The 15000-nt window shown below is 50.1% G+C and overlaps 1 protein-coding gene across 1 annotated transcript in view; it reads left to right on the top strand.

Annotated features, from left to right (window-relative positions):
• Window positions 1-2737: 2737 nt before the first annotated feature.
• LOC308175395 (uncharacterized protein) overlaps window positions 2738-15000 on the top strand; it is a gene marked incomplete at its 5' end in the record, with an annotated part of 14506 nt that continues 2243 nt past the window's right edge. Inside the window, 2 exons of the mRNA XM_080551065.1 lie at window positions 2738-2866; window positions 6737-6813. Of these exons, the coding sequence (XP_080407191.1) occupies window positions 2738-2866; window positions 6737-6813 (206 nt within the window). The remainder of the gene's footprint in view (window positions 2867-6736; window positions 6814-15000) is intronic.

Below are 15000 nucleotides of genomic sequence, written 5' to 3'. Positions count from 1 at the left end.
GCCATTAGTGTGTGAATGTGTGTGTGAATGGGTGAATGAGAGGCCGTTGTAAAGCGCTTTGGAATAAGGAGCTATATAAGTCTAGTCCAATTACCATTTAGGTGGTTCAGAGTGTCTCAGGTCAGGTGGTCCAGAGTCCTTACAGGTCGCTCCACGTCGATGCTGCCTCCACACACCGACAAACTCAGATTAGGTTTTTCTCTCTCTGTCAGCTCTTTTACTGAGTTTGTTTGACGAGTTTGTTTGATGAGTCTGCATGCAGATATCTACACAAGTTGACGCACGCACGCGCACACTCACGGTGAACCCGCTGGTGTTTAGGTGCTGTATAGGCTACTTCTTCTCTCCTGAGTTTCTTCTTCTTTCTCTTTTCAAAGTCACGATGAGTCATTCCAAACACGCCCCCCCTCCTCCTCCTCTTCCGTCTTCATCCCCAGACACAAAGCTCTCATCTCCACTCTTTGTTTTATGTCAGTTCATTCAGATTCCGAGAGTGCTCCCCCCCATCCCCTAGTTTTCATCTCCAACAAAGGCTGGGGGGGGGGGGGGGGTGATTTGGGCATGTTCTATCCCTCAGGCTTGACTTTGACCTACAGGCTCGTGTGTGTGTGTGTGTATGTGTGTGTGTGTGTGTGTGTGTGTGTGTGTGTGATCTGATTGCAGTTTGGCTCTATTCTCTATATCCCACTTTCTTTCTTTTTTCTTTTTTTCTTCTTCTTCTCCAAGTTTGGGGACACGGCACCTTTTTAGTTCTTTTGTGGTGGTGTGGGGGAGGGAGGGAGGGGGGAGGGGTGATGATTTTGATCGTATCTGATCTCAGCAGACTGACGGAGGCGGAGAGAGAGGCCGTTGGTGTACGGTGTACGCTACGTCTGGGAAGAGCCTCTGTGTGTGTGTGTGTGTGTGTGTGTCTGGACGTTGGCTTGTCAGCACAGCGTGTGTGTGTGTGTGTGTGTGAGAGTGTGTGTGTATGTGTGTACGTGTGCGCACATGCGTGCGCGTGTGTGTGTGTGTGCATGTGTCTGTGTGTCTGTGTGTGTGCGCGCGTGTGTGTGTGTGTGTGTGTGTATGTATGTGTATGTGTGTGTGTGTGTGTGTGCGCATGAGTATGTGTCTGTGTGTCTGTGTGTGAATGTATGTGTGCGCCTGGTTGCGTGTGTGTGTTCCCTTCTCAGGAGCTAACATTAGCCTCCCTCCTCACCTGAACACACCGCGGTGGAGAGACACCCTGTCAGTGTCTCTCCACCGCCGCCACCACCGCCAGACCAGAGTAGACCAGCCCAGACCAGGCTGCACTGAACCCTGCGTGTTGCTCAGCAGGCCTGACGAGGCCCTAACGAGACAGGCTGCCCACTGCTGCTAACGAGCTCTAGGAGGCTCCATGTCTGAGGATGTCTCTCCCCCCCCCCCCCCCCCCCTGAGTGGAGCATCCACACAACACAACAAGCCACAAACACCAGACCACATACTGCAGGGGGAGAATCTCTCAAAAAAGTCCCTCGTCATCCTAACACACATTTGAGTTATTTTTTTCTGGTTTAGTCAGTCGGTTCTTTTTGGATTTCTCGACGTTCCCGTGGTTTCTGTATAACCGACGGCGGTGACTGAGAACGGGTCCTTCCCTCACGACGACAAAGTCGCCTGTGCGCCGCTTACCGTACCGAGCGGACGCCAGCGTCGTGAGGCGGACCAGCTGTGGCCGTGCGCGGCGAGACCGTGAGCGCAGTGTGAGCGGGGTCGCGAGACACACTCTGAGTGTGCAGTGACACACCACCGTGTCGAATAAAATACACAGTTTTTGAAACTTTAGTCGTCGTCATCGTTACTCCCCTCCTCCTCCCCCGTGCCAGCCACTTTTTTTTCTTCCCAAGCCTAGAATCAATGGAATCTCATTACCGGAATTAGGAGAAATGGATGATATCGGGCAGATCTCGCTGCCTCGTGCCAGCCGGCTACAGACGGGCGCGTTGGGGTGCCAACCGATGAGGGGTGGGGGGGGGGGAGGGAGGGAGGGAGGGAGGGGGGGGGTTGGGGTTGGGGTGTGGGCGCTGTGTGCCAGCCTGTGAATCCACACTGAGACAAGCAGTTAATTAGCTTCATAGATGGATGGATGGATGCAGAGAATGAGAGCAATTACTGTGTTTAGAAAGAGAGGGGAGCGAGAGAGAGAGAGAGAGAGAGGGAGAGAGAGAGGGAGGGAATGAGAGAGAAGGGCTCGGGAGAGACTTCCATTCCATCGCTCCTTCCGTTTAACCGTGGAAATGTGTCTCAGGCGTCGAGACACTCAGCTCCTCGTTCGAGGCACACCCTCCTCCTGTATGTGTGTTCGCCACGGATCGCCTTTTAGTCTAAAGTCCTCGAAAAAGAAATTCATTTCCTGTGAGTGTGTGCGCGCGCGGCGTGTGCGTGCGCACGGTATTCTGTTGATGAATACGACAGCTGCTTCGCCCTGACGTGATTGGTGTGTGTTTCTCTGGCAAGCAATTCTCAACTTTCGAGAGAGAGAGAGAGAGAGAGAGAGAGAGAGAGAGAGAGAGAGAGAGAGAGAGAGAGAGAGAAATGTTGTTGCAAAGAGAGGGTAGAAAATATAGAAGAGAAAGGGGTAAAGAAAGAGTGAGGAATCGAGTTCTAGAACCATCCGTTCTCCCGCACGAGAGAGAAGCCCCGTAGGCTTTACTGTGTGGTCTTCTGTCGACCGTGACAACAATGTCCTTTGTAGCGAGTCCCCCCCCCCCCGATGGTGCCACCGCAGCACTCTCTACACTTGAGTCTGGCACCCCTGAGGGCGCGGCAGGGAAACCCCGGTGGTCTGGCCTTCGCTCAGCTGCTGCAGACCAGAGAGAGTCTGGCCTTGAGTGCTGCTACCGTCTGAGAAACACATTAACAGTACACACACACACTCACACACACACACACACACACACACACACACACACACACACAATGACATCATATGGCTCTGGACCCAGACTCCTGTGAGTTAATTGTGAGGCTGCCTGTCTATTGTCTGCAGTTTAATTAGGCCCCATTTCATGTCCATGGTGTTGCATATTTCACAACATTCAGATGAATTACACATTCCTGCTCTCACCGTTGCCATGGTGAGAAATCATGCCTAGGTTTTAGTGTGTGTGTGTGTGTCTGCCTGTGCACGTGTATGTGTGTGTGTGTACGCGCGTCTCTGCGCATGTGTGTGTGCGCGAGCGTCTTTGCTCGTGTGTGTGTGTCTCTGTGTGTCGTGTGTGTGTGTGTGTGAGAGAGGTTCCATGTGGGCGTAGGAGGGGTCAGACTGACCAGGGGGGGCAGCTCCAGGCAGTGTTAGCCACAGTAACCCCGCCCCCCCTAGAGGAGCATCTAGCCTCTCTGGGCGTGGGACCACCCCACCCCACCCCCCCCAGCTGTGTGCTAATGACTCATACAGGCTCTGGTCTTCATGGCTGTGGCCCAAGGACAGCATCAAAGCCGTGGACTGACTGCCCGCTTGATGAGCTCCAGCACCTCACAGTGTGAGCATAGCCGAGCCGAAAAAAGCCCACCCCCCCAAAAAAACATGAATTCGTTTTGTATTTTATGACGCTATGTCAACAATGTTTATCCTCTAAATAGACTGAGTCATACAGGGTTTACACAGGCAGTCATGGGCGAAAAGACACAGGGAGCTGAGCTGAAATTTCAATTTGGCCAGAGGTAGAATGTTGCTCACCTCTTATCTCTCGTTTAGCCCCCCTGGTTTAAGCGGTTAAGAAGAAGTTGTTAACCCCCATTAATTAATTTAATTAATTTGCCATTTAGCAGACGCTTTTAATCCAAAGCGACTTACAATTAGAGATTACAGGGACATTCTCCCTGGATCTCCACTCTGTATCCACTCACTATATAACTCACTGTATAACTCCCTATATACAGTAACTCCCTATATAACTCCCTATATAACTCACTGTATAACTCCCTATATACAGTAACTCCCTATATAACTCCCTATATAACTCCCTATCCACTCACTATATAACTCACTATATAACTCACTATATAACTCCCTATCCACTCACTATATAACTCACTATATAACTCACTATATAACTCACTATATAACTCCCTATCCACTCACTATATAACTCACTATATAACTCACTATATAACTCACTATATAACTCACTATATAACTCCCTATCCACTCACTATATAACTCACTATATAACTCACTATATAACTCACTATATAACTCACTATATAACTCCCTATCCACTCACTATATAACTCACTATATAACTCACTATATAACTCACTATATAACTCACTATATAACTCCCTATCCACTCACTATATAACTCCCTATCCACTCACTATCCACTCACTATATAACTCACTATATAACTCCCTATCCACTCACTATATAACTCACTATCCACTCACTATATAACTCACTATATAACTCACTATATAACTCACTATATAACTCACTATATAACTCCCTATCCACTCACTATCCACTCACTATATCTCACTATATACTGTAACTCCCTATCCACTCACTATATAACTCACTATACAACTCACTATATAACTCACTACATAACTCCCTATCCACTCACTATATAACTCACTATATAACTCACTATACAACTCACTATATAACTCACTATATAACTCACTATCCACTCACTATATAACTCACTATATAACTCACTATATAACTCCCTATCCACTCACTATATAACTCACTATATAACTCCCGATCCACTCACTATATAACTATATAACCCACTATCCACTCACTATATAACTCACTATATAACTCACTACTATCCACTGGACCACCACTACCACCCCAGGGCCTATGCTTGTCGTTTAGATCTGGCCATGCTCACCCCAGTCAGTTTTGCACAAGTAGATGACCACAAACCCAGGAACCTAAGCCTAAACCTCACCTCTCTCCCTCACTTACAGATGCAATACTCCCAGAGTAGATGCATAGAGGCTTGGCTGGTACGATGAACAAGAACAACCCTACTGAATGTTCGCTAAACGAGATGACTCCCAGGTGACTGCAGCAGTACGAACCAGACAAATTAACAGTGACACTTGAAATCCCTTTCAACGGCATAGAATGAACATTTCTAAATGTTTATAGCCCATTTATGCTAGACGGACATATTTTCAGTCCATCTGATGGGCTTTTATAGTTTTATTGGACAGCTCGACCGCAACATTTCATCAAGAGTTTTTGACGTTATTGTTCCATGAAATTGCTGGTTTCACATTTTATTTGCTCTTGTGACTTGTGAGTCAGAACGCAAACGAACACATAAGTGGGAAAAGGCAACTGAGTAGGCAGTGATCAACCTTGGCAAAAGCCTGCAAGTAACCCAACAGAATGATGGGCTGGTTTGTGAGGAGGTCAACAGGAGGTCGTTCCTAATGGGAACGTTTTCACCAGCGATTTATAGTTGATTGTTATGGTTATCGGCTCTAATGGGAATGGGCCTTAAGTGTATACACCATCACAAATGCACACTCTTTTTCCTTTCTCTCATTCTCATTCCCCTCCCTTTCTCTCTCTCATTCTCTCCCCCCCTTCCCGCCCTCCCTCATATTCTCTCAACGAGTCCATTTCTAACATTGTTGCCTCTCAACAAGGGAGCTTCGCACAAGCTCAATATGCAATAAAGTTGCGTTAAAACTCTCTCTCTCTCCCTCCCTCCCTTCTTCCCTCCCCCCTCGGGACGCATATGATCAGACTGAATGTGGGCCTCGGCCGCAAAATGGCATTTCTAAACTCCCCTCCCAAAGACAAATGGCCCGGGCCTGCACATTTACCCCAGACCTCTTTGCATAATGTCTTTAACCTTCGCTCAGAGATAGAGCTGTTCAATATACCCACCGCCCCAAATGGCTTTACCTCCCCCTGTGGTAATGTGCTTTGTGTGTGTGGGCTGGTTATATTAAGACTCTCCGCCGCCTCCGCGTCACTTCAGTCTGACGTGGCGACGTTAACCCTGTCAGAGCCGGAGATTTTCAACCTGTGTGTCTGTGTGTGTGTGTGGATGTGTGTGTGTGTGTGTGTGTGTGTGTGTGTGTGGGTGTGGGTGGGTGTGGGTGTGGGTGTGGGTAGGTGGGTGGGTGGGTGGGTGGGTGGATGTGGGTGTGGGTGTGGGTGTGTGTGGGTGTGTGTGTGTGTGCGTGCGTACACGTGTGCATTCTGAAGGACTTACGTCCTAATGCGAACCACTTCACCGTGTATGGATGACTGGTGAAGGCCCAGCAGAGTAAACAGGGTGTGTGTGTGTGTGAGGGCCGGGGTCCAGGCCTAGGGAGATTACACCTAATTGAAACTGTATGGTCCAAAGTGAGGAGGGGGGTGTGAGGGGGGGGGGGGGCGCTGCTTCTTGGAGAGATTGCTTTTTCTGACCCTCCTCGTTTGATGTGCACAGGGTTAATCTGCCACTTCCGTGTGTGTGTGTGTGTGTGTGTGTGTGTGTGTGTGTCTGTGTGTGTCTGTGTGTGTGTGTGTTTAATTATTTGCAGATGTTGTGTGTACATGTTTGTGTGTGTATGCAGAATGCATGCTGTGTGTGTGTGTGTGTGTGTGTGTGTGTGTGTGTGTGTGTGTGTGTGTGTGTGTGTGTGTGTGTGTGTGTCTGTGTGTGTGTGTGTGTGTGTGTTGAATGCATGCTGCCTGCCCTGTTCAGCAGACCTGTGTGATAACCGTGCCCGCTGTGTGCCCCCCCCTCCACAGATGGCAGTGAGAGGAGCTGACGCCCGCCCCGCCCCCCGCTACGACGAGGTGGACAGACAGTACCCCTCCAACACCAGGTAGTCTGTCTGTCTGTCTGTCTGTGTGTCTGCCTGTCGGTCTGTCGGTCTCTCTCTCTCTCTCTCTATCTCTCTCTCTTTCTCTCTCTCTCTGTCTGTCTGTGGCTGCCATCAATATCAGTTGTTGTTGTGTGGAGAAGAAGGAGTCTCTGTCTTGCTCTCTCTCTCTCTGTTTTATCCAAGCACACACACACACACACACATACACACACACACACACGCACGCACACACACACGCACACACATACACACACACACACACATACACACAAACACGCACGCACGCACACACACACACGCACACACATACACACACACACACGCACACACATACACACACACACACACATACACACACACGCACACACACACACAGTAGAGTAATCCTCTTTAGAGCTTATAATTAAATCTGGAGTGTTTGCCTTGGGAGGGACTGCTCATCCTGGAAACTGTGGTGATCAGCTCCCAGGAGAGCCGGGGGAGACAGGGAGAGACGGGGGGAGACGGGGGGAGACGGGGGGAGACAGGGGGAGACAGGGGGATGTAGCGACAGATCCCCCCCTCCACCCAGAGTGCTCCTCCTTAATAGGGAAGGAAATGGAGATCTATAACCTCCGTCTCCGGATTCAGCCGTAAATAACAGAGCTCTGCATTAGGGATGGACGGGTTCCAACGGTTTTTTGAAACCGAGAAACCGCTAAGGAAAATTAAATAACCACGGTTTTTCGTTTTTTAACCGGGATTCGAAAATGACTTTGTTAAGCCGCCAATTTCAAATAATGGAGAGCTATGCTATACTACTACAATACATTCATGTCGAAAACCACCGGAAGCACAGTCGCACAACACAATTAGGCTACTTCATTAAACACTTTATACATTATTTGTGCCTTTAAAACGCATCCATAGACCGAAAGGAAATTCAACCAGCAAACATCATATTCACTCAGTGTGTGTGTCCTGGGGTGTCAGTGTGTGTGTCAGTGTGTGTGTCCTGGGGGTGTCAGTGTGTGTGTCCTGGGGTGTCAGTGTGTGTGTCCTGGGCACACACACACACACACACACAAACACACACACACGCACACACACACACACACACACACACACACACACACACACACACACACACAGTCATTTCACGGGTTATTGCTCCGGGCTGATAGGACAGGCACCGGGGGAACACTGATAGGCTACGCTACGCTGTCCGTCTGTCTGCCTGTCTGTCTGCCTGTCTGTCTGTCTGTCTGGCGGCCTGTCTGTCTGTCTATCTGTCTGTCTGGCGGCCTGTCTGTCTGCCTGCCTGTCTATCTGCCTGTCTGTCTGTCTGCCTGTCTGGCGGCCTGTCTGTCTGGCGGCCTGTCTGTCTGCCTGTCTGTTTGTCTGTCTGTCTGCCTGTCTGTCTGTCTGTCTGTCTGCCTGTCTCACTCTGGGGTGAGACCAAAAGTAAACAGAGCATACATACACTGAGAGACTGACTGAGGGAGGGAGGGAGGGAGGGAGGGAGGGGGATTTGATTTCCATCGACTCAGAGTCTGGGTTGTTGAGAGAGAGAATTTGAATTTGCAAATCTTTTTTTAGTCGGTGACTACATAACAATAGATTGGGACACTAGACACCTCATCTACTTTCACCGAGCGCTTTATCAGGAACACCAAACTAACACTGGGTAGGTCCTCCCTTCGCTCTCCAAACAGCCTCAATTTTCCGTGTCACTGATTCCACAAGATGTTGGAAAACATTCCTTTGAGATTCGGGGTGTGGGGCAGACAGGGCAGGCCGGAGGCGGCGGAACACGGAGGACGGGGGTTCATTGTGACATCACGGAATAAGGAACGGTATCAGAACGATTCCGTTCCGTGACGTCACAACGAACCCCACGTCCTCCGATGTCTACCTCCGCTAGCCTCTCTCTCTCCCCTGCGTTCGGGCGCTGGTCTATTCAACCCCGAAACAAACAAAGAGAGAGTTCTGAGCCACACAGGAGATGCTCTCTTCCTGCTGTCATATGTTTGTTGTTCTTGTTGTTGATGTTCTCCTGGAGATGAAACACGAGCTCTTTACCCCCGAAAACACCACAGCTCCCTGAAGCACCAGTACAGAGGCAGGGATCCACATTTATTCCGGAGAAAAAAGAGAAAGAGAGAGAGAAGAGAGAAGTGAAATCAAATTAAATGCATTTTTCAAAAGCGAGCTGAACTTTGTGCAAAAACTCCCCCCCCCCCCCCCCTCCCCCAGGGGCCTACTCATTGAAAGCCATTTCCTCTCAAATGAGTGTGTCTCTGCCATTGGCCTGTGTCGCATTAGCATACATTAGGCCTGTCTTTGTGAAGAGCCGACCCTGGTGGGGGCTGCAGTCTGGAGGAGGGTGCCCTGGGGGTGGAGGGGGAGGGGCGGGCGGGGGTGGGGGGGGGGGAGGGGGTTTAGGATAGTACCCCTCTACTAGACCCCCTCATCATCCTTCTCCCAGGGCTGGGGTGAGCTTGGGGGGACAGGGAGAGGGTTATGATGCACACACACACGCATGCACACATGCACACTTACACAAAGACACAGCCACTTACACAAAAACACAACCACTTACACACACACACACACACACACACACACACACACACACACACAGCCACACAAACACACACACACAGACACAGCCACTTAGACACACACACACACACACACCCATATGGACATCATTATGGTCGTTAGAGATCTAAAGCACCGGGTCATGGGTTTAGCAGCTCAGCCCCAGGTTATCCAATCAGAGGGGCTCATGACCTGATCCCACAGGTGATTGGATTACGGGGCTGAGCCTGAGCCGGGGTCTGTGTGTGTGTGGGAGGTGTTGGCGTGGTAACAGTGGTCGTCGGGGTGATAATGCAGTGATTAATGTGTAGTGATTGCATCAGAGTGGCGCTGAGACAGAGGACTGATATTATCCTCCTCATCTGGGGCCTGCACTCTAGCCTGCCCTTTCACACACATGGGGGGGGGGGGGGGGGTGCGTGTGTGTGTGTGTGTGTGTGTGTCTGTCTGTCTGTCTGTCCGTCTGCCTCTCCACGACACATGCTGATCTCAGCAATACAAGTCTGCCCTCCCTTCTCTTCCACTGTGTGTGTGCGTGTGTGCGTGTGTGCGTGTGTGCTTGTGTGTGTGTGTGTGTGTGTGTGACTCAAGTCCCCCTGGCCTCACACCTGAGGACCCAGACTGACACACACACACACACTTTCCACCGCAGGCTTTTACCTCCCTTCATCTTTAGCTTTGTTGTTGTTGTTGTTGTCCAACACCTATCTGGGAGCCACGGACCCAGCCTCTCTCCTCTCCTCTTCTCTCTCCTCTCCTCTCCTCCCCTCTCCTCTCCTCTCCTCCCCTCTCCTCTCCTCTTCTCTCTCCTCTCCTCTCTCTCCTCCTCTCTCCTCTCCTCCCCTCTCCTCTCCTCTTCTCTCTCCTCTCCTCTCTCTCCTCCTCTCTCCTCTCCTCCCCTCTCCTCTCCTCTCCTTTCTCTCGTCCTAATGAGGCCAGCCCGCACCTCTCTCTCTCTACCCCCCTCCCGCTCTCTCTCTCCCTCCCTCTCTCTCTCTCTCTCCCTCCCTCCCGCTCTCTCTCTCCCTCCCTCTCTCTCTCTCTCTCTCTCTCTCTGCCCTCTCCCTGGGTCCTGGTCTCGCCAGCAGCTCTTAGTTCTTTCAGATATATACGATCAAATATACTTCAATTCAGAGTCACCATTATTATATCAAGAGAAGTCAGTCACCATCAGTCATTTATATTCTAGTTCATTCTACCCCAAAGAGAAGCCCTCTTCACCTCAGACCTCACCTGATTCGGTTCCTGCGCTCCTCATATGAAAGCCGAACTGTTCACAGAGCCCCTATGAAGCCAGTTTAGAGGAGGGTTTGACCTGATCATCAGCCTCCTCCGCCTGCCTCTGCTTTATTGCAGTGTTTTGGCCGCTGCACTGGTGGGTAAATAGAGCTGCAGAGTTGCCCCCCCCCCCACCACCACCCCCCCCTCACCCACCGCCACACTAACGTTGTTTACTGTGAAAACGGAGAGGCCGTAATTAAATCAGCGTTTGAAAAATGGAAACTGCTTTCACTGCCCGGGCCTTTCATATGAGCAGAACACGCCTCAGCCAGGGGCTCTGGTGGCACCTCTCTCTCTCTCTCTCTTTCTCTCTCTCTCTCTCTCTCTCTCTCTCTCTCTCTCTCTCTCTGTGTTTCTGTCTCTCTCTCTCTCTCTGTTTCTGTCTCTCTCTCTCTCTCTCTGTTTCTGTCTCTCTCTCTGTTTCTGTCTCTCTCAATCTGTCTTTCTGCCTTTCTTTCCTTTCTCTCTCTCTCTCTCTTCTTTCTTTCTGTCTTTCTCTCTCTCTCTTTTTCTCTTTGTCTCTTTCTCTTTCTGCCTCTCACACACACTTTCTCTCTCTGTCTCTCTTCTTTCTTTCTTTCTCTCCCCTCTCTCTCCCTCCCTCCCTCCCTCCCTCTCTCTCTCCCTCTCTCTCACAGTCTAGCAAGGCCTTATACGGAAAAAAAACGGAATCGTGGCGTTGTTGTAAATAAAAGAGAGGATAAAACCGTCACACTCGGCACTCTCTGAACCGTGACCGCGAGGGTCGTCCGCCGCTACCGGCCGCCAGCGCTCCTCCAGGGGAAGTGAAGGCTGCTGGGAGGCAGACGTGGTTGTGATGCACGCAACGGAAACATCTCCACCTCCCGCCACAGCAACAATCAATTGTAAAGGGCTTTGTTGGCCGAGCTCAAGGCTGAAAATGTGTTTTCCGACCCCGAATGCCAGAAGACATTTAGACACTTAAAACCCCAGAACCGTTCCTGGTAGTTGTTCTTTTTTGTCTGTCTTTCTTTCTTTCTTTTCTTTTTTTTGGTTGTTGAAGACGGCGGGGGCCATCTGTTATGGCGTCTGGTCAGGGCTGTCAGCGGGAGCCGGGGTCTGTGTTCTCTTCGCTCTCTCTCTCTCTCTCGCTCTCTCGTTGGAGAGCGTTTAGTCCCGCGTCGGTGTGTTTCGACGAGGATACGAGCGCATAAGTGCCGTTTGATGATGTCCATGTGCTCCGTCAGAGCGAAGGACGATCAACACGGGCCTGTTTGATGTGTAAAAGCCCCCCCCCCCCCCTTCGCCTGTGTTGATCTAGGACCGTTTGATTACCGTTAGCGACCTCTCGCGAGCGGGCTAATGGCTCGCTTTAATGTGACGCCGGGCTAATGTCATGCCTGGGCTCTGTCTCTGACACTCACAGACGTGGGGTGGGGGGGCGGGGGTGGTGTGTGTGTGTTAGTGTGTTAGTGTGTGATATGGACCCTCCAGAGAACCGTTGTTATACGTGTGTGTGTGTGTGTGTGTGTGTGTGTTCATGATCTGTGTGTATGTGTTGTGTGTGTGTGTGAGTGTGTGTGTGTGTTAATGTGTGATACGGACCCTCCAGAGAACCGTTGTTATATATATGTGTGTGTGTGTGTGTATGTGCACCTGTGCGTTGTGTGTGTGTGTGTGTGTGTTTTGCACGTGTGCGTTGTGTGTGCGTTGAGTGTGCGTTGTGTGTTCATGGTCTGTGTGTGTGTGTTGTATGTGTCTCTGTGTGCGTTGTGTGTGTGTGTGTGTGTGTGTGTGTTCATGGTCTGTGTGTGTGTGTGTGTGTTGTCTGTGTGTGCGTTGTGTGTTCATGGTCTGTGTGTGTGTGTTGTATGTGTGTGTCTGTGTGTGTGTGTGTGTGTCTGTGTGTGTGTGTGTGTTAGTGTGTGATACGGACCCTCCAGAGAACCGTTGCCAGATCCCCCCTCTAACGGCCTTCTGCTGCCAGCTGTGGTATAGAGGGGGGGCTGGGGTATGGTAGGCGGGGGGGGGGGGGGGCGGGGAGTACCAGAGGTATAGTGTAGGAAGGTGGTGGTGGTGGTGGGGGGGGGGGGGGTGTGTGTAACAAATCCTTCCGCTTCCTTGGGGCAGGTGCAAATAGCCCCACACACACAGAAGGGCAGAATGTCTCTCTGTCGTAAGGCGGAAACTATTCCTAAATGTCAATGCCCACCACACACACACACACACACCACACACACACACACACACACACACACACACACACACACACACACACACCACACACACACACACACACACACACACAGACACCCTGTCCTCATCCTCGTATAGCGTGGGACGGTGAGGAGGGAGGGAGGTGTGAGACAGATACATGACAGGTCATTAGTGCCTCTCACTCAGCCCACGTGGCCTCACACACCCCCTGGCTGCTTGGATTAAAGCTCTGTGGAGCACACGCACACACACACACACACACACACACACACACACATAAACATAGACACACGCACGCACACACACACACATAAACATAGACACATGTACACACACACGCACGCACACATAAACATAGACACACGCACGCACGCACGCACATACGCACACTCACACAGACACACACACACCTATATACACATCAGACACGCACATACACACACACACACACCTATATATACATCAGACACACACACACATACACGCACCACACACACACACACACACACACACATAAGCACACTCACACACACACACACCTATATACCAAGGACGTGTCGTCCATATAAGCATAGTAAGCAGTGCTTACCCAACGAAAAAATAAAAAAGGACCGTGGAAATATTAAAATAAAAGTGCATGTAACCGTTTGTTTGTTTTCATTAAAAGAGTCGTATTTTAGGTCCCAGGGCAGCAGGAGTCATTCATTTTGACGTTGCATTTTTAGCACCACCTGCAGGAGTAAGCACTTCCTACTCTGCTTGCATTGCGTTACATTATAAGCACTTCTCTCTCTGCTTTCCCTCGCGTACATTCGAATGCGTGAAAATGTCTTTTTTATTTGTTTCCGATGCCTCAGCCCGCTGTTTAATGTGGCCAGGGTAAGCATGCTTATAGCCAATCAGTAGGTCTTTAATTCCGATAAGAGCTACTGATTGGCTCTATCACTTTCAAGTTCACTTAACATTTCACCTCTCGCCCGGCAGAATAGCTAGCTCAAACGATCTAAATAATAATAATCAATAAGGATAACTTGCTTGATTTTGTGAATATGGACATTACTGTCAGCGACCTAAAGGGATTTCGTAGATTCGACTGGACTGGAAAAACAGAACTACTGGCTAAATGCCGCCCGAAGCCACCGCTCACCGATCTTCACACCCAGAAAGGGAGAGTCACTAGGGGGTTCCAGCAAGCCTGGTATGAGCGGTTTATATGATTTATATGATTCGCGAGGCTGGTGGCGATCTGTGCTTGTTTATATGGTTTGAGTACTGCTGTGCTGCTGGTTATGGCTTCTTATTTAAGACTTCCTCTGCTTATACCTTTGAATGTAGGCCTGTGCCGTCGTGTTTGGAGAGAGAGCTGCTTAATCAATCGCTGAGATAGGCCTAATGTTGCTGTCCGTGCCATTGGTTCTGGACCAAAAGTGTTTGAGAGAGATAGAGAGGGAGGGTTTGTGATGTGATGTCAAGTGCCTGTGTGACAAAGTGTGAAAAGAAAGTGTGTTGTGAGTTTACTATGGAGGATGGAAACGGTGTGTGTCTGTGTTGTGCATGTGTGCGTTTGCGATGTTGAAACTGGACTTGTAGATTTCAGCAGGCTGGCTACTTGAAAAGATCTTGGTTCAAAAAAGATTGAACAATGAGCACCCCTGATATAGTCGAAACTGGCAACAGTTTTTTTTGTTTTTGGTAATCTGATCACAAAGGGCATCAAAATTGCATTTCCTTGAAACTGCGTTCACTGATGGCGTGTATGTGTAATTATGTGTATTTCTATATCTTATGCTTACCCAATCTAAAAGCTCACGGCACGTGCCTGCTATATACACACACACACCTATATACACATCGGACACCCTGTTTGGGTGGCCTTGAGACAGTTGTGGCTTACTTATCTCTCTCTCTCTCTCTCAGTGTGTGTGTGTGTGTGTGTGTGTGTGTGTGTGTGTGTGTGTGTGTGCGTGTGCGTGTGCGTGTGTGTGTGTCCCTCCCTGCCCCCCTTATCTCCCTGGGCCTGTGTGACCCCACAGGTCCCCCTGGTCCACTCCTGTGTTGACAGACAGGTGAGCTCTGCTCAGCCCCCAGATCACCTGCCCCCCCCCCCCTGTCTCGGTGGTCTGGGTCATCGCTGTTATCACCCCC

Source organism: Nansenia antarctica (genome assembly GCF_963989245.1).
Source record: "Nansenia antarctica genome assembly, contig: SCAFFOLD_469, whole genome shotgun sequence".
Taxonomy (NCBI): Eukaryota; Metazoa; Chordata; class Actinopteri; order Argentiniformes; family Microstomatidae; genus Nansenia; species Nansenia antarctica.
Note: the sequence above shows the minus strand (reverse complement) of the source record. Positions and strands in the feature narration are given on the sequence as shown.